At 36.5% G+C, this 25149-nt stretch overlaps 2 protein-coding genes and 1 pseudogene across 2 annotated transcripts; 2 read left to right on the top strand and 1 right to left on the bottom strand.

Annotated features, from left to right (window-relative positions):
• Positions 1-498: 498 nt before the first annotated feature.
• On the top strand, positions 499-16268 carry LOC137736037 (protein NUCLEOLAR FACTOR 1-like; annotated as a pseudogene).
• A 2382-nt stretch (positions 16269-18650) lies between these two features.
• LOC137737601 (large ribosomal subunit protein P3y) lies at positions 18651-19873 on the top strand. Its single transcript, XM_068477136.1, has 2 exons — positions 18651-18928; positions 19489-19873. Exons 1-2 carry the CDS (start codon positions 18731-18733, stop codon positions 19660-19662), a joined length of 372 nt encoding a protein of 123 aa, XP_068333237.1. The 5' UTR covers positions 18651-18730; the 3' UTR covers positions 19663-19873.
• A 542-nt stretch (positions 19874-20415) lies between these two features.
• Positions 20416-23229, bottom strand: LOC137737972 (18S rRNA (guanine-N(7))-methyltransferase RID2-like). Its single transcript, XM_068477566.1, has 8 exons — positions 22947-23229; positions 22737-22820; positions 22568-22623; positions 22323-22379; positions 21944-21993; positions 21608-21760; positions 21133-21268; positions 20416-20826 (listed from the first exon to the last, which is right to left on the bottom strand). The coding sequence occupies exons 1-8, from the start codon at positions 23116-23118 to the stop codon at positions 20662-20664; spliced, it is 873 nt and encodes a 290-aa protein (XP_068333667.1). The 5' UTR covers positions 23119-23229; the 3' UTR covers positions 20416-20661.
• Positions 23230-25149: the final 1920 nt, after the last annotated feature.

Here is a 25149-nt window from a genome sequence, read left to right as displayed (position 1 = left end):
ATAATTATTGCAAGCTGTTAAGACCCGACTCGTCCTTAATGTTGCATTGCATGGAAATTAGTCCAGTGTCAATGGTGGACCGGTTATTTTATTACAAAAATTTGGACCGGATATTTTAACAGTTGAAGTTGTTATAAATAGGCGAAACAGAGGGGGGAACCTTTGCTAGAGGTTAAAGTGAAACGAGATCAGAGTATCACATTGTATCTTTATTTGTTTTTGATATGGGAGATGGATACGAAAGAGAGGAAAACCTTTGCTACAGGTTGAAGTGGAACGTATCACACTGTCTTGTTATCTTTATTTGTTTTCGATATAGGAGATGAATAAAAAAGAAAAAAAAGGTGAAGGAGACTCATAATTTCTTTCATTATTGTTTGCGCTTTTGTTGTTCACAAGAGGGAACCGAAGCTAAGTTCTCAATCGGCGTTTGGGGTCTCAAAGTTGACATTTATATCGGAAAGTTCACCGACTAAACATATACAACCTTGCATAGACATGAGCGAAAATTCTGTAGCTAAATGGTGAGAACTATTTACCCTATGCAACAATCTTTAATAAATAGGCGAAGACTCACATGACATTCATAATTACAACAATCTTCAATAAATAGCGAAGACTCACATGACATCTATAATTACAACACTCCTCCTTGGATGCCTATTACATCATCTTCTTTTGGACGAAATAGATATTTCTTAATGTCAAGAGACTGAATGACCATTGACGTGCTGAGTGGATAAGCTTTATCCATGCCAAAGCGCTTTGAGACTTTTTCAGTGTAAACTAATTGATGGACCAAAATCCCACTAGCACAGTGCTCGATCTGCAAGTTAAGACACTATTTTGTGTTTCCAAGGCCTTCCATTGCAAATTAGCTTTTCAGGTATTCAGTAATTTTGTTGAGCTCTTTAGCAGTTCCAAATACCTTCATGTCATCGACATATACTGCCTTAAATTGCGTGCCCAACTCTTGTAAAAACAGTGAGCAATTCTGATAGGTCAACATCACTAATCATAATATATAAGAAATTTAAACATCAAGCGCACATGCATGTACAAACTGTAAACGTGAAATACAAATGTATGTACAAACCTTTAAAGGTGACAAATCAGACTGTTAATGGGTACACGCTAAGACCCATTTAATCTGAAATCAAACTAAATGGGTCTTAATGGGATCCATTAACAACCCAATAACTAATTTCACACCTCTGCTCATCTTAAACCCTAAACCCTAAAAATCCTTAAACCCCAAAAACCTCGATTTCCCCTCACTTTCACGTTAAGCCCGCAGGTCTCCTCCCAACGCGGTTGCACGAGCCCGCCTTCACCATCGCGAGCATAGTTTCAACCACCGCGAGGCACACCGTAAGCTCCCAAACTCCGAATTTTCCCTTTTCTGATTTGAATTTGGTCATGGAACAAGAATTCTATAAATTTGTCAAAACTTAATTTGATCAGAGACTGATGGTGCAAAGTTGTAGCTGATAGGAAAAAACTTGATTTCTTTTTCGTTTTTATAGAATTAAAATTTGTTTGCTATGTTCTGCCTCATGCTTTGGCATTCTGTTTGACTATAAATCAAACGACCTCAGGCTTCAACTCCAACAAGCTCTCATCCTCCTCCGGTAGCTTTAACCGAAACGAAGTCTGTGCATTTGCTTCTGGCGCGAAATTTCCAGTGTTCTTTTTCTTCTCAACATGGGAAAACAATCAGGCAAAAACCTAGGTAAGTTTTTGTTTGGTTCCCTGCCCATGAACTGAATTAGCATGACTCAGAGGATGCGGATGATGATGAAGAAGGTAGAGCATTTATGTTTTATATTCAAATATTAGAAAACAATTTTGTTGTCGCTGCCCTCCTAATTGTTTTCCAGACAATACTTGTGCATTTTCCATCGTAACGATACTGGCCTCCTGGGTTGAGGTTCGTATGGTCATATATCAATATTGTTATGGAAGGCATACACTACTGTAGTGACATGAATGCTTACTTTTGTTTTTATCTCCTATGTGATATTGGATTAAGATGTAGTCTTAATTCTTCATAAGCAGAGTCAAATTGATCTTTCTGCACTTTATATTTTTTAATTCATGCTCTATACTTGCATAGGAGTTGATGATGAAGACCCTGAAATGGCGGGAATTGAGGAGCATAGTGAAGATTCTGAAAATGAGGATGACCAGGAGCCCTCTGACTCGGATGACCAAGGGACTCATGATTCGGATGCAGAACAGGACCTGGGAACTGGTTCTCAATCTGCCGTTGAACCATCAATGTGCTTGAGGTGCATTTACATGAAATATCTTGTTCATTTGGCTTTTGCATTTTTATTATACATTAACATTATTTCTGTATGCCGTGTTAAGCTTGATGTTAATCACCACTAGCTTTTATGTTTTTATGTCTTCCCATTTTGGCATCTTTTTTAAATCAGATTGTATGATTATGTACACTTCATTCCCCTATTATATTTTGTATTGTGCAGTTCCTTTGATATACACTTGGGGCACAAATTAACAAAAGCTGAAGTTGAAAATCTGTCAAAAAAGAAGTGGACATACGAGTGGGAGGTGCCTGCTGTTGGGATGACAAAGGGGAACTGGGCAGGAACAGGAGAGTGTTTTACAAAAGTATGTTACCCATTTATGACTTGCACTACATTCGTTTTATGTCTGTGTAAAAGCTCTTGAATTGATCTCTGTTGAATTGATCTGTGTAAAAGCTCTTGAATTGATCTCTGTTGCATTGGTTTTGTCCATTGATCTCTCTTGAATTGATCTCTGTTGCATTGGTTTTGCACTACATTCCTTTTTTTTTTTTTTGATAGTGGGAGTTGCTCTTTTAAAAAAGAAAAGACTAAATTTCTATTAATCATTGAATTAGTACTTACTTTTCATTCCCTTTAGTAATGATCCGAGTTGCTCTCTTCACACTTTGGAAGAACCACCTCTTTAGAACAAATCATACTGACTCTTACTGACAAACACATTTGATCCAAATCTCCACAACCTTAAACCTAAGAATGCACTACTCTTATTAGCAAGTTCCCTTTGGCCGACCCTTTTTCGTATTGTTTTTAGGTTTTGCAGAATGTACTAACGAATTTTATGATCCTCATCTTCTCACCACTCCTTTCTCTTAAAAAAAAAAAACTCTCATCAACTTTCAGTGGGAAAGTAGCAGATTGTGGTGTGTTTTTGTTCTTAAATGACAGAGTTTTTGGGGTATTCTCTTTATTTTAATTCATCTAAAGTGTGGGGTAGTTATGAATTCATTCTCATGGTCCTCTCATACTTTCTGAAGTGTTATTAAGGCAGAGATGGATCCCTTGTGTTTCACCTTCAGGGTTTTACTTTTTCCTTGTCAATAAATTTTAATGTTTTGTAATTTTTTTAAATACATGACCCATGTTGTACCTTTGCATGCTAAGGATAGTTTGTATACATTATAGTCCTTGAGCTGTTTTAATTAAATTTGTTCTTGTTCTGCAGTTTGCACAATTATATTCATGATATGTCCCTTAATTTTTTGTTTTTGAGTATTATTTTTTCAGGATGACGACCCCAATTCTTGTTATGGTCTGAAGCAAAAGTTGTATAAGCATTGGTTAGATGTTTAGCATATCTGGAGGCAATGATTTTGATTCATCTAGAGAAAGATTATTCTTCTCCCTGTGTGAGTCCCCAATTTGACAGTGTAATGGCTTGATCATTAAGTTCTACATGTTCCCAGTCAATTCCCATTATCTTAAATAGTTGATGTGATTTTTTTTTTTTTTTTTTTTTTTTTTTGGAGCTGGTGTGGTTCAATCTTCCAACTTTGTTCCAAAAACACAACTCGATAATTATGCAACTGTGGAATTTTAATGCTAAATATATCCTTATAAACTTGACATGATTTTATCTGACATTTTTTTTTTTTGGAGCTTGTGAGCAAGAAAAGTAATCTGTACTAAGGTTAAATTGAAATAGACTGTTCTTACCTTATAGGGTTAGGCTTGTCTTTTGAGTTGAAAGTGCAAGTTATGATTCATTCTTATTCATCATTAGTGGAACTTCAGCTTCCATGAGGCTTTATTGATCCTGATCCCGACCATAAAAAAATGTCATATGTACAGTAAGGGATATACGGGAAGAAGTGGGTATGATATACTAGCATTAAATATATCTTATTTCTAAATACTTGGTGATTCTTTTTTGTATGAAAGTGTAATTCTATACATAGACATTCATTTCTTGAGTGGTATGAGGAGAAAGCTTCTTACAATTTGTATTGTTTTGTCATTTTTTGTAACCTTACCTATGGTTTGTCTTTTATCTTTTTCCCTTATCCCGATATCAAAACAAAGGGGAAAACGTATAGATTTTAGCAAAGTGACATCTGTTAGGTTCGCTGGTTTGTAGCTTATCCAGATTATCTTCTTTTTTTATATATACTGTATCCAGATTTTGTCTTCTTTTTTTCTTTATTTACTTTTTTTTCTCTTTATCCTAAACTTTTGTAATCATGAGTTTCTTAAGTTTGCAATTGTAGTATGGGTTGACTCATTTTGGATATTTTGTGTTTATGTTGATATCTACATGTTCCTCGGTCAACAGCTATTGGGATATATTGCATTGCAACAAAAAACCCTTTTATCACAGAGGGTCTACAGAAGACTCAAATGTCATGGATGCATACGTTATGCAGTGTGTATGTGCTTGTCCCTATTCCTTGAAAAATATCAATATCTTTATGTTCTATTTTAGAATTTTGTCATCTTATAATAATTAATTATTATGCAGCTGAATCATGTCTTCAAAACTAGAGATCTTGTAACGAAGAATGATGCAAAAGTTTCCAAGCTTCGAGAAACTGCTAATAATGAAATTCCTACTGATGATGGTTTCCTTGACCATGGATTTACGCGTCCTAAGGTATTCAAGTGTGATGTTCTTGTTATAAATATTCTGGATTTGGATTCCTTATTACAGTGTATGTCGTTTTTATAACGTCATTCATATAATAGTGCATATCCTTTTTTTTGTACAAGCAGTGTAGTATATCTTGTTTGTGGTCCTATCTGGGCACTGTATTTTAAATTTAGGCACACTTGGTTCGGGGACTGTGAACTACTATCTGTTTATTGTAGTTGTTGCAATTTGATTTTGTGGACGTTGTATGGCTATACTTCAATGTTTTAAAAAACTAGCCTCGGGCGCGCCTAGCCTTCGAGGCTGGGCGTGAGGGTTGCTGCCTCAATTTCGTGAGAGTGGACGGAGGCACCCCTCAAGGCGTTCATCTGGGCGTTTTTTTCTTCAAAATCCAGGTTTTCTGAAATGTTTATGCCGTTCTAGTTTCAATGAAGCAGGAGAGACTTTCTCTCTCCAAATCCCATAAATTTCCATAATAATTACTCCAATCAACCTTTATTTCATTTTAAATACCCTATAAATACTCCACTAACCCTTTATTTTCCTCATTTATTTCATTTTAATTACCCTATAAACACTCTACTCAACCCTTTATTTTCCTTTAAATTCCCATAATTATTGCTTTATATCATTTTAAATACCCTATAACTACTCCACTCAGCCTTTATTTCTTTTTAAATTACTTATAACTGCAACATTCAGGCTTTATTTCGCTTGCAATTTTCCTATAATTGTGACCACTCATCCTAATTTTCCTTGAAGTTTTCTATAATGGTTTACAATAAAATATAACAACAGTTTAAGACTATATGAGATAGTTTCCAAGTACAACAAGACTTAGTAATAAAGAAGACGATATTATCTTTGATGTAGTTATAATTATATTTGTTTTTACAAAGTATTATATTTTATAATATATATATTAAAATTTTAGGTTTCGTGAGGCTTCGCCTCATGCCTAGGCTAGGCTATCCATTGGACGCCTTGGCCACACCCCCGCCTTTTATTACATTGCTATACTTGTAGATCTTATCATCATTATGTTGCTTGTAAAGTTATCTCTTGAAACAAAATTCATATCTCTAGTGTGGAGAAAAGAACATAAATCTTCAAATGAGATATTGTAATTTGCATTCATAGTGAAGAGGATTTTCTTTATTTCTTTACCAGGTTTTGATCCTATTGCCAATGGCAAGCATTGCACTGCGAGTTGTTAAGAGGCTAACACAACTTACTCCTTCAGCTCACAAGGTATTTCTTTTCATTTTTCTTCTTTTCTTGTACAAGCTATGCACTGTCGATGATTCTCCACACTCTCGAGGGTACTTTGTGAGGTAGGTCAGATTTAATCCTTTAGTATGTTTTGACGAGAATTGTGCCCACCGTTTCATGGACTATTTTTACCTTGCTCCCTGCACATTGCTTCTCTTCCTACCCTTGTTCAAATTTTCTTATAGAAATATTCAATTTTATTCATTTATTTATTTAATTTATGGCGTCTCTGATAGCTTTGATTTAGGAGTTATACAACATGCAATCACTAGAAAACTACGTGGATCAGTTACCCTATGGACATAGAACCTCAGAATTTAGTAATGTATGAGTCCCGTTAGTATAGCTTTGAGTATTTTGAGTGCCTTTCACCGTGTGTTGGGGGGGGTTGTCCCCTTGAGCATACACGGAGCCAATGTTTCATTCTACATGAATGTGTGTTGTCCAACATATCTAATATGCAGTTCCTCTACCCACACACATTTAAACAGATCCTTGATTGTGTAGAAGAATGCGAAGGATACGATTATTAGTCTGTTATTATCTGATGACACATGACTTCCAAGGGCACACTTTAATTCCTTAGATGTTGATATGTTTAGGATTGTTGAGATTGTTCTTAGTGGAAGCTATATTGTAACATTTTGGGATCCAGTTGTAGAAAAGATGGAAAAAAGACTTCAAAGTTGGAATAAGGCTTTCTTATCTAGAGGTGGTAGATTAACTTTGATTCAATCTGTTTTGGGAAGTTTGCCAATTTATTACATGTCTTTGTTCAAAATTCCTTGCGGGGTGATTGGACGGCTGGAAAAACTACTGAAAGGGTTTCCTTGGGAAGGGGTAGAGGAAGGAAAGAAAAACCACTTGGTGAAATGGGAGGTAGTTATTAAAAGTAAGGAGGAAGGGGGTTTAGGTGTGGGGAATTTGAGGAAATGGAATGAAGCGTTACTGGCTAAGTGGTTGTGGAGATTCCCAAAGGAATCAAATTCTCTCTGGCACAAGGTGATAAGAAGCAAGTACGGGTTGCAGGATAATGGGTGGGATGCAAATCCTTCGCTGTGTGTTTCAAGTCATAGCCCTTGGAAAGATATTTCGTCTGGTCTTCAATCGTTCCTCGAGTGCTGCAAGTTTGAGGTGGGCAACCGGGAGAGAGTGAGGTTTTGGGAGGATGATTGGTTGGAAGGTGGACCATTGAAAGAGCAATATCCTAGATTATTCTTGTTATCGAGAATGCACAACCAGAGCATTTCAAGTTTTGTGGATTTTTCTCTTCATTCTTTGAGCTGGAATTTTGATTTTAGAAGAAATTTGAATGATTGGAGATAGAAGAGGCGGCTAGGTTATCACAGAAGGTGGAAAATGTTCGTTTGATTCAATCAAGAGCGGATAACAGAAGGTGGAAACTAGACTTATCAGGATTGTTCATGATGGGGGACCATCTGAAGAGTCGCTATGAGAATTAAAGTCCGATGTGCGATATTCTATTTTCAAGGAATGTCCTGGGGGGATGATCACTAAATCAGATTCCATGACCAAGGAGATTAATAACGTTGGGAACGGCATTACCTATTGAGCTTCCTTTTATTTCATGTACTAGTCTAATTAAGTTCCTTTTGTTATATAAGTAGGTTGTGATTTGGATGCAGGGAGACCAAGTTGGAATATAATTTTATGTCTATTGAGTTAGCTTCCTATAGCTTCTCTTTTTTTTTTTTTTTTTTGCTTGCGTATTGTTATTCCCTTCCTATTCTCTGCAGCTTCTATGTGAACTGCATCAATTGGCATCAGAGCCAAGAGTCCTTGGGATCTCGTTTCCGCCAGTCACTTTGAAACTCGATGGTTCGAGGTCGACGTGGGGGTGGGCGTGGTCGTGGTCATCACCACCATGATCCTCGCGATGCCAAGAATGAGGAATTAAGGAGGCAATTGCAGCAATTGCCAGAGCGTTTGGAACGGCTGGAAACCCGGAACCACCACGGCGATGGCCAAACCTCTGATGAAGATGACAATCCCTTTCACTTTCGCGCTCCGGATGAAGAGTCGGGTGAAGATGGCAGAAGTAGACACGGTGGTCAGTTCAATGACAGATTCAACGATATCAATATGAAGGTGGACATCCAGGAATTCGAAGGGAGGATCAGGCCAGATGAGTTCATTGATTGGCTGAATACCGTTGAGAGGTTCTTCAACTACAAAGAAGTTCCAGATCATTGAAAGGTGAAGATTGTTGCCATTAAACTAACCAAGTATGCATCCGCTTGGTGGGAACAATTAATGGTGCGAAGGGAACGAATGGGAAAATCAAAAATCACCTCATGGGACAAGATCAAGAGAGAATAAAGAAAAAAATTCCTGCCCGATAATTATCTTCAGGAGTGGTATTTCAAGATGTATAATTTTCGCCAAGGAAGCATGTTAGTAGATGAGTATACTGAGGAATTTGATTTGCTCATGGTCCATTGCGGCATAGATGAGCCTGAGGAGCAGACGATTGCGCATTACCTTGGTGGGCTGCGCAGGGAGATTCATGATGCAGTTGTGTTGCAGCCATATTGGTCGTATGACGATATCTACAAACTGGCAGTCAAGGTAGAAAAGCAATTGAAACAACAAAATACTCAAGCACCAACTCGAGTCAACAATTGCAATCCAAGTCCAAGGGAGAAGACGTTTGACTCAGGTGGAAAAGGAAGCTTCAATCCCAAAGTTTCAGTCAAGGAAAGTAGCAGCAGAGTTGAAGCGGGTTCAAGTTCGAGTCGACCGTTTGCTCCAAAATACCAACCCTTGAAATGCTACAAATGCTCTGGTTTTGGACACAAGCAAGCAAATTGTCCAAATCAAAGTTTTGTCAATCTTGTTGAAGAGCAATTATTTTTGGGAGATTTCAAAGAGGATGAGACACCCCCTGTCTATGATGAATGTAAAGAAGATGATGAAGACATCACATGGAGTGACCATGGAGAAGCTTTGGTTGTACAACGAAGCATGACTACTGCACGTGTCGAAGACGATGACTGGTTATGTCATAACATTTTTCGCACTAAGTGCACCACCAATGGGAAGATCTGCAATATGATAATTGATGGTGGGAGTTGTGAGAATGTTGTATCTCAAGAGATGGTCGACAAGCTTAAACTAAAGACAGAGAAGTGTCATATTCCTTACAAGCTCGGATGGCTTCAAAAAGGAAACGAGGTGGATGTTGATAAGTGAAGTCTAGTCTCATTTTCTATTGCGAAAGCATATCATGATGAAGTATGGTGCAATGTCGTACCGCTGGATGCTTGCCATCTTTTGTTAGGAAGACCTTGGCAATATGACCGAAAAGTTCTTCATGATGGGTTCAAAAACACGTACACCTTTGTGAAAGACGGAGTGAAGGTAATTTTGGGCCCTTCAAAAGAACAAGATATAGTAAAGTCTGAAAAGAAGATGGGACAATCTGCCTTGCCATGGCAGAATTCATGTAAGAAATTGAAGAAGGCGCATCTGTATGTGCTTTGGGGATCAAAGAGGAGAATGTTGGGGTCTCTCTTCCGTACTCGAACGAATCCTTGCTGCAAGAGTTTTCTGTTGTGATACCAGATGAACTTCCTGCGGATATGGTGGTGTTAACAATATTCAATGTGGCTGACTTGCAACCATACTTTGAGGACGTCCCGGAGCAAAACTTTGACTCGATGACAAGTCATTTTCAACCCGGAGGGACTGATGGGGGGACCATCTGAAGAGTCGCTAAGAGAATTAAAGCCTGATGTGCGATATTCTATTTTCAAGGAATGTCCTAGGGGGATGATCACTAAACCCATCAGATTCCATGACCAAGGAGATTAATAATGTTGGGAACGGCATTACCTATTGAGCTTCCTTATTTATTTCATGTAATAGTCTAATTAAGTTCTTTTTGTTATATAAATAGGTTGTGATTTGGATGCGGGGAGACCAAGTTGGAATATAATTTTATCTCTATTGAACTAGCTTCCTATAGCTTCTCTTTTTTTTTTTTCTGTTTTTTTGCTTGCGTATTGTTATTCCCTTCCTATTCTCTGCAACTTCTACGTGAACTGCATTAGTTCACTTGAAAATCCTATAGCTCTTTCTTGAGCAACAATGGAATTGTGCAACATTTTCCACCCTTTTCTCAGATTTGGAAATCAAAAGCTCCTCCAAAGGTCAAAGTTCTTGTGTGATTAGTGGCTATTGGGAAGGTCAACACTTGTGATCAAGTTCAAAGGCGAAGGCCTTTTATTTGTATTGCTCCCCATTGGTGCAGTTTGTGTAAATCTGAGGAGGAGTGTTAATCATATTTTTCTCCATTGTTCTTACTCAATACAGTTGTGGTGGAAATTGGTTCAGGGTCATTCCAAAGTGTTGTTTCGAGCTTCTAAGCACCAATTTTGAGGCTTTAGGAAAGGGGAGGAAAACTAAAGTTTTGTGGGGCTGTTTGGTGTTGGCAGTTTTTTGGAACATTTGGTTGGAGCGTAACAAAAGAGTTTTTGAGGATTATAATGGAGTGGGGGTAGCAGAACTATGGGGTAGAGTAAAATACTGGGCAGCCCTCTGGGCATCAGTTTCGAATGAGTTCAAGGATTATTCTCTTTCTCATATAGTGTGGGATATGTTAGCAGCCGTAATATGATTATGGTTGAGGTTATGTTACTTGTGATCAGATCTGTTTGAGAGGTCTTAGCTAGCTTTGCTACATGGTGGATTTCTTATCCACTATTTTGTAATTCTTGTTTTTATTTTATTAAACTGTTATCATTTCTTCTCAAAAAAAAAAAGCTCAATTATCAAGCATTCATCTTGGTAATCTTTGTACACCATATCTTAGTTGTTAAAGAAGATTCCAAACTTTATAATGAGGGTTTAGTCGAACCATCAAGCCGGTGGTTTGGTCCCACATGGTCTGGGGTTCGATTCCTCAAGGTAGCTATCGAATATTTGATAGGAAACTCCCAAAGTTTGTGGGCAGAGAACCAGTTTCAAATTCAAGTCCGTGAATGAGTTTGCGAAATTGACGTGAATAGTAGACAGATTTACCTTGTCTTTAATACCATATGTTTTCTTTCTCAGGTTAATGTGGAGCACATGGATCTAGAGAGTTCGGAACTGATGACAACGAGGATAAAAAAGAAATAACACCACTTGGCCAGGAAATTCTAAAACCTCATAAGTCTTCAAAGCCTAGTGATTTTCAAGGACTTTTTGGAGGAAATAGCAAGGATGACTTCATGGTTGGCATCAAGTTCACTAAGTAAGTTACTCAAACTTATAATGATGATTACCTATTTGAGACTTATATGGTTAGACCATCTGGTAAATAGTTGCTCTTATTGTTGCTTTACTAAGGGTGTTATGTAATCTTTTAGGCAACATGAAAAGTTAAAGAAAACATATTATATGTGAGATTTGACTTACAAGTATCTTGTGGCCATTTAAGTAGATAGTATATCTTTGGTAGAACATGTAAGTTTTCAGCCTTAACGTAGGTAGACAATGTGAGCGTCAAACAGTTGATGTTTGGTCCTGGAGGTGGGTTTTAGAAGAGTTAGTGATTGGTGATTAGGTACATTGTTCTTAAAATATATACAAGCGCAAAGCTGTACGTAATTTATGTTTGCAGGTATATTGTACATAACGTATATTTACATCATGATGTATTTTATTATAAGATCTACAATTTCTCACATATGTACATATTTCAAAATAATGTACCTAATGGAAGGACCAATCAAAATTCAATTTAACACTAGGCTTCAATGAAAGAAAGGAATTAAAAGAAAGGAATGACCTTATTCAATATAAAAAATCTAACTATTTATAATTTGGAGACTTAATACTGAACATTGGTTATGCAACATGAACCATTCAAGAAGTCATATGTGTCTGACTCTAATATAGTATGGGTACTTCTTAAGTTAGTGCGACATTAGCGGCCAGCAAAGCACATGGCTTTTCCCATAACTTGAATATTTTAATGATTCATTTAGAAGCATTCTTCTGTGTGTGCCGAGCTATTGTGATACAGTTGGCACCAATTTGTCTATTAATGGTGTGGATGGCTTCATTGTATCTTGCAAAACTGTAATTGGAATTTTGAGGTTTTAGATCTTTTGGCCCCATGTCAACACCAGCTACATATGATCCTTTCATGGCAACAAAGGTCTTTTTAATCAGTTTTTAATTCTGAATTGTTTGTTAGAGTAATGAAGGATCATATCGGAATTTTATGAAGTCATCCGCTTATGATGTTCTAACTTATTATTTTGAATGTAATGTGATCAAAGAGTGCTAAAAGTTATATTCACTTTTGTTTTACAATTTTATGCTTTTTTTTCTAGTTAAAAAATTTATTGGTGGACATTTAACAGAGACGATATAGATTGAGATTCCAACTCAGTTTTTAATCTTTGCTTTGTTGGAGGAGCATAAAGTTGTACAGTGATTTCTATACCACAGATATTATAGTTGCTTCTTCAGTTGGTTTGTTGAAAGTAAGTGATCAACTTTATTTTCAGTTTCTAGTCTGATTTTTTCCACTGGTGACCTGTTATGAAACTACTGCTATACACAGAGGCCGAAAAAAATTTCCATGATTAATATAATCTTAGAAGTCCATATTTGTTACATCTTCCATTGTATTTCTTTGAGGCATTGCCTTTTTGTTTTTTTTTTCTTTGTTACTTTCAATGTAGTTAATTGGTAAGGAAAAAGTGCCTATCAATGCTTAGTGTAAAGGCTTACATGACCACCTTTGGTCAACTTACTGTTTGTAGATGAATGCAGATTTAGATGAGGAAATTATTGCACTTAGTGATTTAAATAGATGCAGTACAGTGATAATAATTGTTAAGAGGCAAAATAAGTACATAAGGTTTTGAATTCTGTATTTAAGGGACACAAGAACTAGCTATGACTTCTTTTAGTCTTAGCATGCTTGGAACAGACGTATTACTTGGATGTTTATATTACAGTTGGTTATCTAATTTCTCATAATTATTTGAATATATGCGGGCATGCTGGTTTTCTCAAAAGTTGCTTTCTTTTATATCAAAGTAGTTAAAATTTGTTACAATGACTCATTTGGCCTTCTCGCCTCTAAATAACAACTAGAAAACTGAAGGTTCCCGGGAAAGAAACTAAAAAAAATAGATAATTATATAATTGTCTCTAGTTTGTAATTGTATAACCAACTTTCCTATTGAAGCCACCAACTCCTTTGCAAGAATCATCTTAAAATGAAATACTTTTTTTCTAAATATAAGAGTGTGGACATTCTTTATATATTCTAAGGTTGGAGGTTGGTCATTTGTTTACGTTTGTGATTGGCTAACACTTCCTTTATATCTATTATAATGAGTCTGGACCTTTATTTTTACAGAAATTTGATGAGGCTAAATTAAATAAAGAAAAAGATGACTATCTTTCTTCCATAGAGGTAATATATCTTACCAACCTGTCAGTGTTTGGAAGTACACTTGTATGCTTAGTATTGGGCTTTTTCCTATGCTTTAATGGTTCCCTTCCATTGATGGAGATATATGTTTTGATGTGGCAGGTTCTAGTTATTGATCATGCAGATGTTATAACGATGCGGGTAATAGTGTGATCAATTATCTACTTGAAATATATGGTGCTTGCAAAATTTATATCTTCTCTTTTCTGATAAAATATCTAGAACTGCGACTTTTTTAAGTCTGTTGTTGAACAATTGGACCACATACCATCTAAGCAGCATGGAACTGATGTCATGCAGATAAGACCGTGGTATGATTTGTTGTCCATCTTTTCAAGTATTAACATTGTTTTGTGTCAGGCATGGCAATTTATCCTTATAATTTCCTCCCTCACACTAGTAGTAACAAAGTGCTTCCTATACAACCGAAATTGTTATGAACATCTCAAGAAGTAGAACACTTATCCCGATTGGAAATTTGATTGTGAAGCTACTGATCTATATCATGTCATGAAGACCAACTCAACAATGTTTTTCATGGTCAGGTACCTAGATGGATATGCACCTTTCTATAGGCAAACAATACTTTCGAGTTATTATTCAAATCCGGGTAAGATTTCTCCTTTTCTTTGATGGCAACTGTGAATTGTTTTTGCTTTCATTTATATTGATGTTCACTCGTGAGAAAATTCAAAATTATAAGAAAATCAACAAGGTATGCATTCCAGTTCTTGATCAGCCTTTAACCCGATGCTTTTCACTACAGCTATAAACAATTTGTTCAACAAGCACTGCAGTAATTACCATGGGAAGGTATGTATAAAAAATTAACATTTAGAGCATGATTATTTGTTCAGTTTGCGCATATTTTTGGACTATAAAATATCTTTTATAGCTTTATATCTTCACCTATACTTTTGGGCTCTACTGTCCACTGATCGTAGAATGGATTAAATGATATCAATAGAAAATATCAAATTAATGAAAAAACTATAAATTAATATAAAATGGCTGTTTGCCAACACAATGCAAAAGGAAAACTTCAATTTCTGTTTTCCTTCAAATATTCAGATTGGCAATGCTTATTTTATAGTTCACAAAATGCAAAAATTCTTAAATACTGAGTTTGTGATAACTATAGGTGAAGCTGGTACATGAACATAAAGGACTTCTTCCTAAAGGGGTTCTTCAAGTCCGCCAGGTATGCCTCATGAAGCTTTATTTTGTGTTGATTTGTCGATGGTTTTGTGATATTTTTCTCCTACTGAGATGTGCTGATGTTTCTAGTAATTTATGTTGCATTAAAACATTAAAATAATATATAACTGTTACAGTGAAAAAGTATGGATCAAAGTGGATTGTACTTGGATTATAAAGCAATGTAAACGGAGAATAGCTGCATATGGTCCTGTGAGCATCCCACACATTTATTTGGAATGTCATCCTTCAATTGCTCTTCATTGTATACCTTTTATCTCTCATGTGACTGATATCCAATGGGTTTTTTTCTGATTATTTTATCTCCCATGTTTGTGTTAGTTATTCTTTGACTCATTTGACAACACCGTCAAAACTAAAAACAGTTCTCTTTCAAGTTGAGTTTATTTGCTTGTTAAACCTTTTAGTTTGTCTGGTTTGGAGGTCTTAATTGTCTATCTTCTAATTTTCTTAGAGGCATTTGTCATCCTTTATTTCCCTTTCTTCAGATAATTAGGATGCGAAATGTACTGTCTAAATAATATATCAATTTCTGTCCTGCTCCTTGATTCTTGTTGCTGATAATTGGCCTTTTTGTGCGGTTAAGGTGGATTTGAAATGAAAACATGAAATCAGTGGATATGGTCTTTATTGATTTATGTTTTGACTTCATTGATTGAGAACCTGTCGGGAATATGGGTCACACAACTTTGAGACTCTGAATTGTTCTTTTTGTTTCCTGGTGTGATTTGAATATTTATTATGAATAAGTGGCTACCTAGAAAAAAATAATAATATATGTATCACTGTACTCAGTTTCTTCTTAAAGTGTAAGGAATTAGATTGATTCCTTAATTATGTTTCAGATCTGGAAATAACTTCATCAGCTAATTCACTTTTTTACTTTTCAACCTTCCAGATTTATCAGCGGTTTGATGCAGACTCAATAGAACATTTTGAGGATGCTCGTTTTGAATATTTTACTACAAAGGTTTGTTCTGTTTCCAAGGAGTATCCTTAATTGCAAGAGACTTTATAGTTGGTTGTTATTAAACAATTATAATTTGATTTCTGAATTGCTATAGTTCAACTTATTAAAGAAGGTCTCTATAAATTGTGGCTAGATACTTTGTTATTAATTTGATAGAGCCATCTTGAAGAAGAATTCTTTAGGGCCTGTTTGGTATCCTTCTTGGATCCAATTTTTTGTTTTAAAAAATGATGAATGTAGCTAAATTAGTTAACACCATTAGTATCGATAACAAAAAGTTCGAAGAAGGATGGCAAACAACCCCTTAATATTTTTTTTGAAACATAAGTTTTAATTTTGAAGTTATAGTTCCTGAAGTTTTTGTTTTCAAATCTATGGAAACAAATACTTTTGTGCCAAAACTTTTAGGAAGATTGGGGCAATGTTTGTACTAGCTAAAACAACTTGCACTTGAAGTTGGAAGAGAATATGAAAAGTTGCTGATATAAATTCAGTTTTTTCGAAAGAAAAAATATTCCAATCTTAACCCAAACCCTACTCATGTCATTGAACTTGCTGCGTTTTAAGAATTTGAAATACACACTCTGTTCTTGACCGTTTTAGTTTAGCTTGATTTTTTTTTTTTCATCTTTTTACTCACATTTTGAGATGTTTAGTGTTTTTTCTGTTTTCAGATCTTCCCAAAGATAAAAGATTCTGTTGAGGTAATTATTTGAAGCCTAATATTTTTAAAATTGCAATTATTAATAAATTTTTGTTTAAAGTGTCCTTGAATGATCCTTGGAATTTTTCATGATATCTTTACTTGGAAACTTTTGTTCAGGGCGGGATTATGATATTTATCAGTTCTTACTTTGAATATGTTCGAGTTCGGAATTTTTTGAAGTCACAGAGTGCATCCTTCTGTTTACTTCATGAGTAAGAACCTGTCCTATTTATGTTGTTATGTTTGTGTGGTCATAAATTTACTGAGTGGAAAATTCTCAGATATTTTGTCTTTCCTCAGATATGCAGGACAAAGTGATATTTCTCGTGCATGGGTTCGGTTCTTTGAAGGAAAGCGGAAGATAATGCTTTATACTGAGAAATCACACTTTCACCACAGATATAAGGTTCTTTAGACTGCTTTGAGCATGCTTTTCTTGTCCAAATGCTGATGTATTTTGTGCCTTTCCATTTTGGATATTGTTTGCTTAATTTGGAAATTATTTTGTGGAGGTTTAAAATCAGTATTTTGAGCCTCTTTGTTGACATACGATTATTTTGTGGTGAGTAGATCCGTGGCGTTCAGAATTTAATCATATATTCTCTGCCTGAGAGAAAGGAATTTTACCCTGAGGTGAGCTCGATACAAATTGTCATTCTCTTTAAGAAGCAATTGAAGAGCTACCAAATTTAAAAATAATAATAATGGAAGTGTCTTGTCTTTGATACTTTATATAATTCATTTTGAGATACAGTCATATTCTTCTTTTTGTAAACCAAAACGCTCTTTTTATTTAATTGCAGATTGCTAATATGCTTGATGGGTCCAATGACATGGCATGCACAGTGCTCTTTTCTCAATTTGATCTCCTTCGGGTAATGTTTTGTTCTCTTATAAGTGTGCTAGATTGTTCTTTGATTACGAGGATGAGATAGGGTAGTTGTTAACTTTGCTAGAAGTTTTGAATGTTTAACAACTTAGGATCCTTTATATTAGAAACTGGCACGGTTCTCATCAATTGAATAAAGAAACTGCCTAACATCAGAATTGTGTGAATCTCCTGTTGTCGTTTTACACAGCCTGATGTCGCGAATATGAATTAGATTCTGTATTTTGTTTGTTTGTTTGATTATCGGACCAATGAATACTGAAAAACTTGATATGCGTGTGTATTTTTATTTTTCGCTTATTGCATTTGAGCTCGAGAGAATTGTGGGATTGGCTTCAGCGAAGAGAATGTTGACATCGAAAATGAAAATGTTTTCTTTCTCCTGAAGACTTTAGAAATGCAGAACATGAGACGAGACATCGGTGACTTCAAATTTGGTATGTAACTCTTGCTCGGAGAAAGATAACTATGCTGGTTTTCAAGACCCAAGCTATAAACCATGGCCATTGCTCCGGAAGGTTTGAACTTTTTTTTTTCCTTGACTCGGGTTTTAAAGCTTTAAGGCAGGTTGATATGTGTAGTAGGTTGTCCTAGGGATCATTGTTTGACAATGAGCAATTGAGAACTTCGGAATTTGTTTTTCAATTGTCTGGTAATATTTTGATCATTGAAGAATGCTTTGATTGTTCAATACATGCGTTCTCCTCTATATCTCAAACGCATTCAGCTAGTAGTTTCTCTTTGAAGGTGACTTGCTATTTCTTCTTTTAGATTCCACCATCTAGTTCTTGAACACTTCAAGGTCTTGATCATCCTTTTATCTCTTTTGATATGTACGTCCATCCCAACAGTTGATGTTGGTTAGCCAAGCTCTCTCCCAGTATAATTTTGCAATTCTTATGCGCTAATCACATTAATAAGTTCTTGTCCAATCACAACCTTGATTGCTATAATTCCACCCCTAACCCTCTTAACATCTACGACACTTTGTGTTAAGAGTCTTATCGACGGGGATGCCAATACTGTTTTTCAATATGTTTGAGCCCTAATACAAAACTTGAAACCTGAGTTTCGATATCCTTTGTCTTAAAGAAAAGAAGGAAAAAAAAAAAAAAAAAGAAATGGAATTGTGGAAGATGACAGGGGCAAACTTGTCTTTGTAAATTATTAAGCGGCTGCTAGGGTTTTGGCATCGTATTCTACATATAGAGGAAAAACGCAGCATAAAGTGCGGTCTCAAAGCGCCAAACTCTTGTATACAGAAAGCTGCATTGGTGTTAGGGTTTTCGATTCGCCATGGGAGTGTTCACCTTCGTGTTGAGGACCTCCGGGGGAGAGTGGTCCGCCAAACAGCAGAATGGAGACCTTGAGGCCTCCGCTCCCTCCACATTCGAGCTCCAGAGGAAGCTCGTCCAGTCCGCTCTATCTTCCGAGTCCTCCGGCGGTGTCCAGACCTCGTACTCACCTGTCACTCCCACCTCTGCCGTTTTCCAGGTCCCTCTCTGTCCCTTATTGCTCCTTTGCCTTTGATTCTTCAGTCTGTTTTTTTTCTTAGGGTTTCCATTTGAGATGGAAAATTGAAATCCGAGATTTGATTTGGTTTGTTATGTATTGTTTGTTGATCTTTATCTTTTAATTGGTTTTATTATGCTTTCCTTGAATTTCAATCGAATGTTGGAAAAAATAAAAAAATAATGATTGAAGAAAATGCAGGTTATTAGTGGAAAATAGGCTCCAGAACCAGAACCCTAGTGTTTGGTTTTTTGTTTCAAATTAGTCAGCATTGTGTTGGCTCAAATTGTTTGGGGATGCATTTGTTACTATGCGGATTTGTAGGACTTGTTTCACATGTAAAATATGGATAGTCAGAATTGTGTTATTGCTCAATTGTTCATCGACGCATCTGTAGCCTTTTTATTTTCCTGTAAGGTCAGTTACAACGTCAAACCCCTTTGGAAGATATAATTTGTTTTCCGTGGTACCTTATGTTGAGAAAACGTTGAAAACCAAGCGTTGGGGTGCTGAATTCCTATGTTTAAACTTATTCGGTTCAGGTGATCATTGGTGGTGGTGGTGGCGGTGGCGGTGGTGCCTTCATTGGAGGTGGAGCTGCTGCTGCTGCTCCTGGAGGTGGTGCAGCGGCTGCTGCAGAGGCTCCCCCGGCTGAGGAGAAGAAGGAAGAGAAGGAGGAGAGCGACGATGACATGGGATTCTCTCTTTTTGATTAATCTAGTCATAACTCACTTGTTACCGAGTCATATATTATCTCGTAATCTTTACCAGTTTCTCTTTTCTTTTCTTTTTTAAATTGCATGTAGGGTTGGATGTTTGTGAATTGTTTGGATGAGAAATTATGTGAGCTGAAGAAATTTTTGTTATGCACTCTTTAAATGGTTTGTGGTTATGTTGAAAGTCGTATCCTCTGTTTGGCTTTGTTTCTGCATTTTTCGATTTATTTTTACCTTCCTCGGAGGACGTTCTGTCGTTCTTAAAGACAGGTTTTCTTCGAATCAATCCACTAAACTTTTTCCCCGTTGGCCGTGGCTTACATATTGTTTGGTGGCGGTCGTAAGTTTGCATGAATGTGAAAACATGCTGCGAAGGATGGGGCACGAAACGTCGTGAAGTCACTGACGAATACTATGGACTAAATGAGACCACAACTCTTGATCCTGAAGTACCCAACAAGTCATATGACTTAAATTTGTTTATCATTGGAGTCATATATGACTTCAATCGACTAATGATTGATTTTGAAATAGCATTCAATCTAAGAGAAGGGATGAAATTAGCAGTTTTTAATTAAGAAACATTTTTGCCCTTGAAGGGTGATCATGTGGATGGCATACTAAACGGAAGATTGGATGAAAAGTCTGAAAATCCAACAAGGCGGAAATTGACTAATCTTGAGAGTTTGAGGAGGGAAATTGGCCAGAATTAAAATTACGAGGAGAAATTGACTAATCCTTACAAGTTCAGCGGACAAACAAATAAACAAATACCTCTTAGAACAGAATAAAGTCTCTTTTCTCAAACTAGTTAAGGTTACAAGAGTGAATGAGATATCAATCCGTTGCCCGGCGAGATCTGTATAAAAACTGCTTTAAAAGCCAGTATTTTCGAGCACTAAAGGGAATGTAATGCCTTCGTAGACGCCTGTATAAACTGTGTAAAGAAAACATTAAGGCCATCACTCATAAATGACATAATATAGGCCTCGTGCAAGATCAAAATCGAGCCTTCCGTTTCCGAGCTGTGTATTTTGTGTCTGGGGGAACAACATTTCCTTTTTTTCTCATTTGTTCCTTCTTCTTTAGTATCCATTCTCTTCCCTTGCCTTTCTTATTTGTCTTCTGCTTTTTCCTCGGCCTGTGCCTGTCTGAGTTTGAAACCTGCTTCCCACAAATAAAATATAACAAATCAGCCACTTAGTACTACAGTCTAGTGGTATTCCCCTCACTTATAAGTGAGAGACCTTAGGTTCGATTCTCGCCAAAAGCGAATTTGAACCATATTATTATGTCTGGCCCATTGTGAGGCTTAGCACACTCCCCCACCCCCTTAGTTTGGATAATATCGTTTTTTTTAGAAAAAATATAACAAAATAGAATAGTAGAAAGGTTGAACAAAAAAGGCAATGGTAGTTGATCAAGAAAAACAAGAATATAGTAATGGTAAATGCATCCGTGAAGACTTACTGTCTGATTTTCTTCATCTTCACTACTCTCATCGTTAGAGGAACCCTCGCCATCTTCACCTTTTCCCTTGGGAGTAGAAGTGCTAATAGATGGTGGACCACAAGTGAGGACAAGGTATTCTTTTCGTTTCTTGGAACTGTAACAAGATTATTCCTTAAGTTAGAGGAACATACTACTTGAAGAATTTGGATATTAAAAACTCTGTGAAGTCGGAATCTGACATTTTGCCCTATATTTCGTTCTATTTCCCTGACCCTACCACAACAGTTTGATATGTTGGGTAAGTTACACCAACACATTCCATTTTTTTCCGCACTCATTCATGTGAAGAAAATGTTAGATTGAAAGGGAGAAAAAAAGGTTTACTGAAAGATAAAATGATGCACGTAAACAAGAAAATGTATAAAGCATTGTACCATAAAAGAGAGAGCTAACAGCCTATGACACAAGATTGCATAATTGGTTTCTTGCATACCTGTTGGGATAATCAACAACAACACCCCCTGCAAATCCAGCACGCATAGCAGAACTCAAAATCAACTCGCGCTGGTCCAGGTTTTCAGGATAAAGTTGAAACGCTGCTCTTGCACCCCTTGCTAAGCATCTGTACAATGATCCAAAGAAAGCCCTGCAAAGGATTTAAGACAACACATTCATACTGCAATTAAAAAGGGATTGCAGGCTCATCCTATGCTTAATGTCATAAAAAGACCACGAATAAGAAGATCATGGCACATATATCACTGCGTTTCAAGCATATACTGACAAAATTATGATGAGAAAATAAAAACCACCAAGAAACACAACATACTTCAATCGTAATCGTGGATTATGTAAGGACTTATCAGCATTGCACAACCACTGCATTTAAAACACAGTAAAGTAAAACAGGAGTAAGATTCATTTAGTAAACCGTATAAAAAACATAAGGAATGCACACGTGAAGTAATCTCAGGGGTTATGAAAATAAAGGAACAAATCAGTTACAACATGGTAATTATTTCAGAAAAGATATGAGATAGAGCGGAAATAATTGAATTTTGAGCTCTTCACTATTGGGGTATAAATACAAAACAAAAAAACAAAAAAACTGACAAAACAAGGGACACAAGCTAAGATAGGCAAAAAAAAATCCAGCTATGTCCATTATCCATCATTGCAAGTATTAGTGAGTGAAAACAAAAGTAAACCTGAACGGCTGAGATGCTTATCGCTCCATCAATAACTCCTGAACGAAGTCCTAAGCCCTGAAACAAAATCCAATGATTAGATACGCTGATAATAAAAACAATTTCAGGTTGAACAATATCATATTTGTATACATATTTTTTCTCCTTTCTTTGTCTTTTGGCTGACAATGAAGAATCGCAAATAAGATAGAAAAATAACAAGGGACGTGCCAAAAAACTGAACCATGAGGCATTAAGAGTGATACCTGACCCATGTCCCCGAGCAGAAGGTCACCCTCAACCTCATTCTCCAATGCCACATCTCCAATCATCAAAGAAATGAAATTCCGATTTAGAACAAACCATGGAAGCAATCAAGAAGCTGAAAACCAAATCGAAAACGATACACAAAACCCCAAAAATAAAAACACCTACCAAGCATCGACTGGGAAATATCCAAACCAATCCACTGATGCCCACTCTCCGACAATGTGTCTCCACTGAGCCCCGACCCACAACCTGCAGTGAAAACCTCAATCACTCACTCAGCTGTTTCACCATTTCGGTGAATAAAATCAAACCCCTTTGGGATTTTTTACGAAAAATTGAATTGAAAGATGGGGGAGTTGGGTTTTGAAATATTACCAATGTCGAGGAGCAGCCTGGGGAGACCATCGTCGGGGAGAGCGAGAAGCTCGAGGGCTCGGTGGGAGAGCTCCGACTGAATTTCCATGCTTCGGGAATTGCGGGTGTACTTGCGAGCTTCGTCTTCATTGTAGAAAATCTCAGGTGGAGCTTGCAGCTCCGGCCGAGACATGGTTGTTTTTCTCTTGTGCGTCAAGCGAGAACCCAACGAAATGCAGGAGCGACAGGGGGAGAGATGAAAGCCAAGAGAGAGAGAGAGAGAGAGAGAGAGAGAGAGAGAGGAGAGCTTAAACCCTAGCACCCGCAGGTTTTCCTTCGTGGGTTTTACAAGTTTTGGGCTCCATGGGCTTCGGTTTACGTCTCTAATGGTGCCAACTGTTAAGCCCATCTTCGGTTTACGTACTGAGCGACAAGGTGGATGAGAATCTCACATGCTGCTCTGCTCTTACGTCTCTCTCCCCAACTCGTTACGCAATCTATCATTTGACAACAAAAATAAAAGGGAATTGTTATTGACACTCCAAAAATCTCATTCTATACTCCAAACTTTCTAGGCGGGTTTAGGTTTGACTTCTGAGAAAGGCAAGTTTAGCGCAAATTATTGATGGCATCTCGCAATGGCGAATGCAGAATTTTAATATTGGTGATCCTAACCATGGTATGCTAAGTGCTAGTCGGATGGTGAGTTGGGATCTAGCACCTATGTGCATAGACCAGGCCTAGGTGAACTAGGCGGGTTTAAGTTAAGTAAATTCATTATATATTATATAAATAAGTATCTATTTACTCTTGAAAAAAAAAAAAAAACTATACTTCTATTAAGAAGTTGGGTTTATTATTTCAAATAGGTTTATTATTTAACATATACAATAACATACAAAAATATCATAATTTTTGCTTTAGTATTTTAGTGGATTTGATGATATGAGATGAAGGTTCAAGTGATTACATGTTTTTAGTACTTTACAAAATATTTTTCAGGGATCGTATGAATTTATAGTGAATTTGAAAAAAAAAATGACAATGTCAAACATATATTCTAAATAGTATTTGTTAAGTAATACACTATACTTTTTTAATTAAAATGCCAAGTGACAAAATAATTGGCCAACAATTAAAATGAAAAAAAAAAAAAAAAAAAAAAAAAAAAAAAAGAGGTTGGTTACATGGAAAATGAAGAGAGAAAGTCTTTCTTCTCGTTGGAATCAAGGTCTAAGAATAACATAATCATAATGGTCTTCCCTATGTTCCTTTTCGTTTGAAATTAAATATTTCTTCTTGGTTCAAAACTTCTGTTGCACAACATCTGCACAGCTATGGTGATCTCTCTTCCACCACCTGCCCAAATTGTTAAGCGGTCCTTGGAGGACTCTTCCGCATCCATGAATGGATCCACCCCTGACACCTTGTGTGGCTTAAACCCAAATTGTCTGCCCATTAGTGCAAATAATCATTATATTAGAAAGAAAAACTATCCCTCTTTTTAAGGATTATTTCTCATAAAAATGCACATGACCAGTATCTAATAAGCTTTAAAATGACACACCATGACCGAAATAACCTTCCAACTAAGGGTAAATTGACAATAAAACCCCATCGTAAAGGTGACGAAATACTATCAATTTCCTTAGTTATAACTTCGTTATTAGGTTGATAGTATTTTGTCGCCTTTACAATGGGGTTTTATTGTCAATTTAGTGTTGATCAGCACATTTCCACCCTTAGCTGGGAGGCCACCCGGGCAGAGTGTGTCAGTTCTCTTATCAATCCTTTAATTTTGAGTCCAAACATAAGATTGGATTAACTACATCCTACTTAAAGGCTTAAGTAAATCTAGTATCACATTTCAAGGTGGCATAAGATTATTACTTTCGCCTTTGGATGGCAAGCATAGACCCCTCAAACCCGCGGTGTCACATATTCACAATTGGATAACGCTAGGAACACCAAAACTTTAAACCAAATTGACAAATCAAATGATGTTACCAACAGAAAATAAGCAAGTTAATCAACACTTCGTAATAATCCAATCATCAACATCTACATCATTCGGCTAATAAAATTTAATTTAGAAATTTAATCTCCTTAACATTAGCCTTCACAACTAGGCATGAATATCATCTTAAAACCTCACATTTGAAAGCCATCAGACATCGAGTTAGCTCAAGAGGGAGAGAGGTGAGCATACGCCCTACTAACCCAA

This window comes from Pyrus communis, chromosome 6, assembly GCF_963583255.1.
Source record: "Pyrus communis chromosome 6, drPyrComm1.1, whole genome shotgun sequence".
Classification (NCBI taxonomy): domain Eukaryota; kingdom Viridiplantae; phylum Streptophyta; class Magnoliopsida; order Rosales; family Rosaceae; genus Pyrus; species Pyrus communis.
This window is presented reverse-complemented; position numbering and strand designations above follow the sequence as displayed.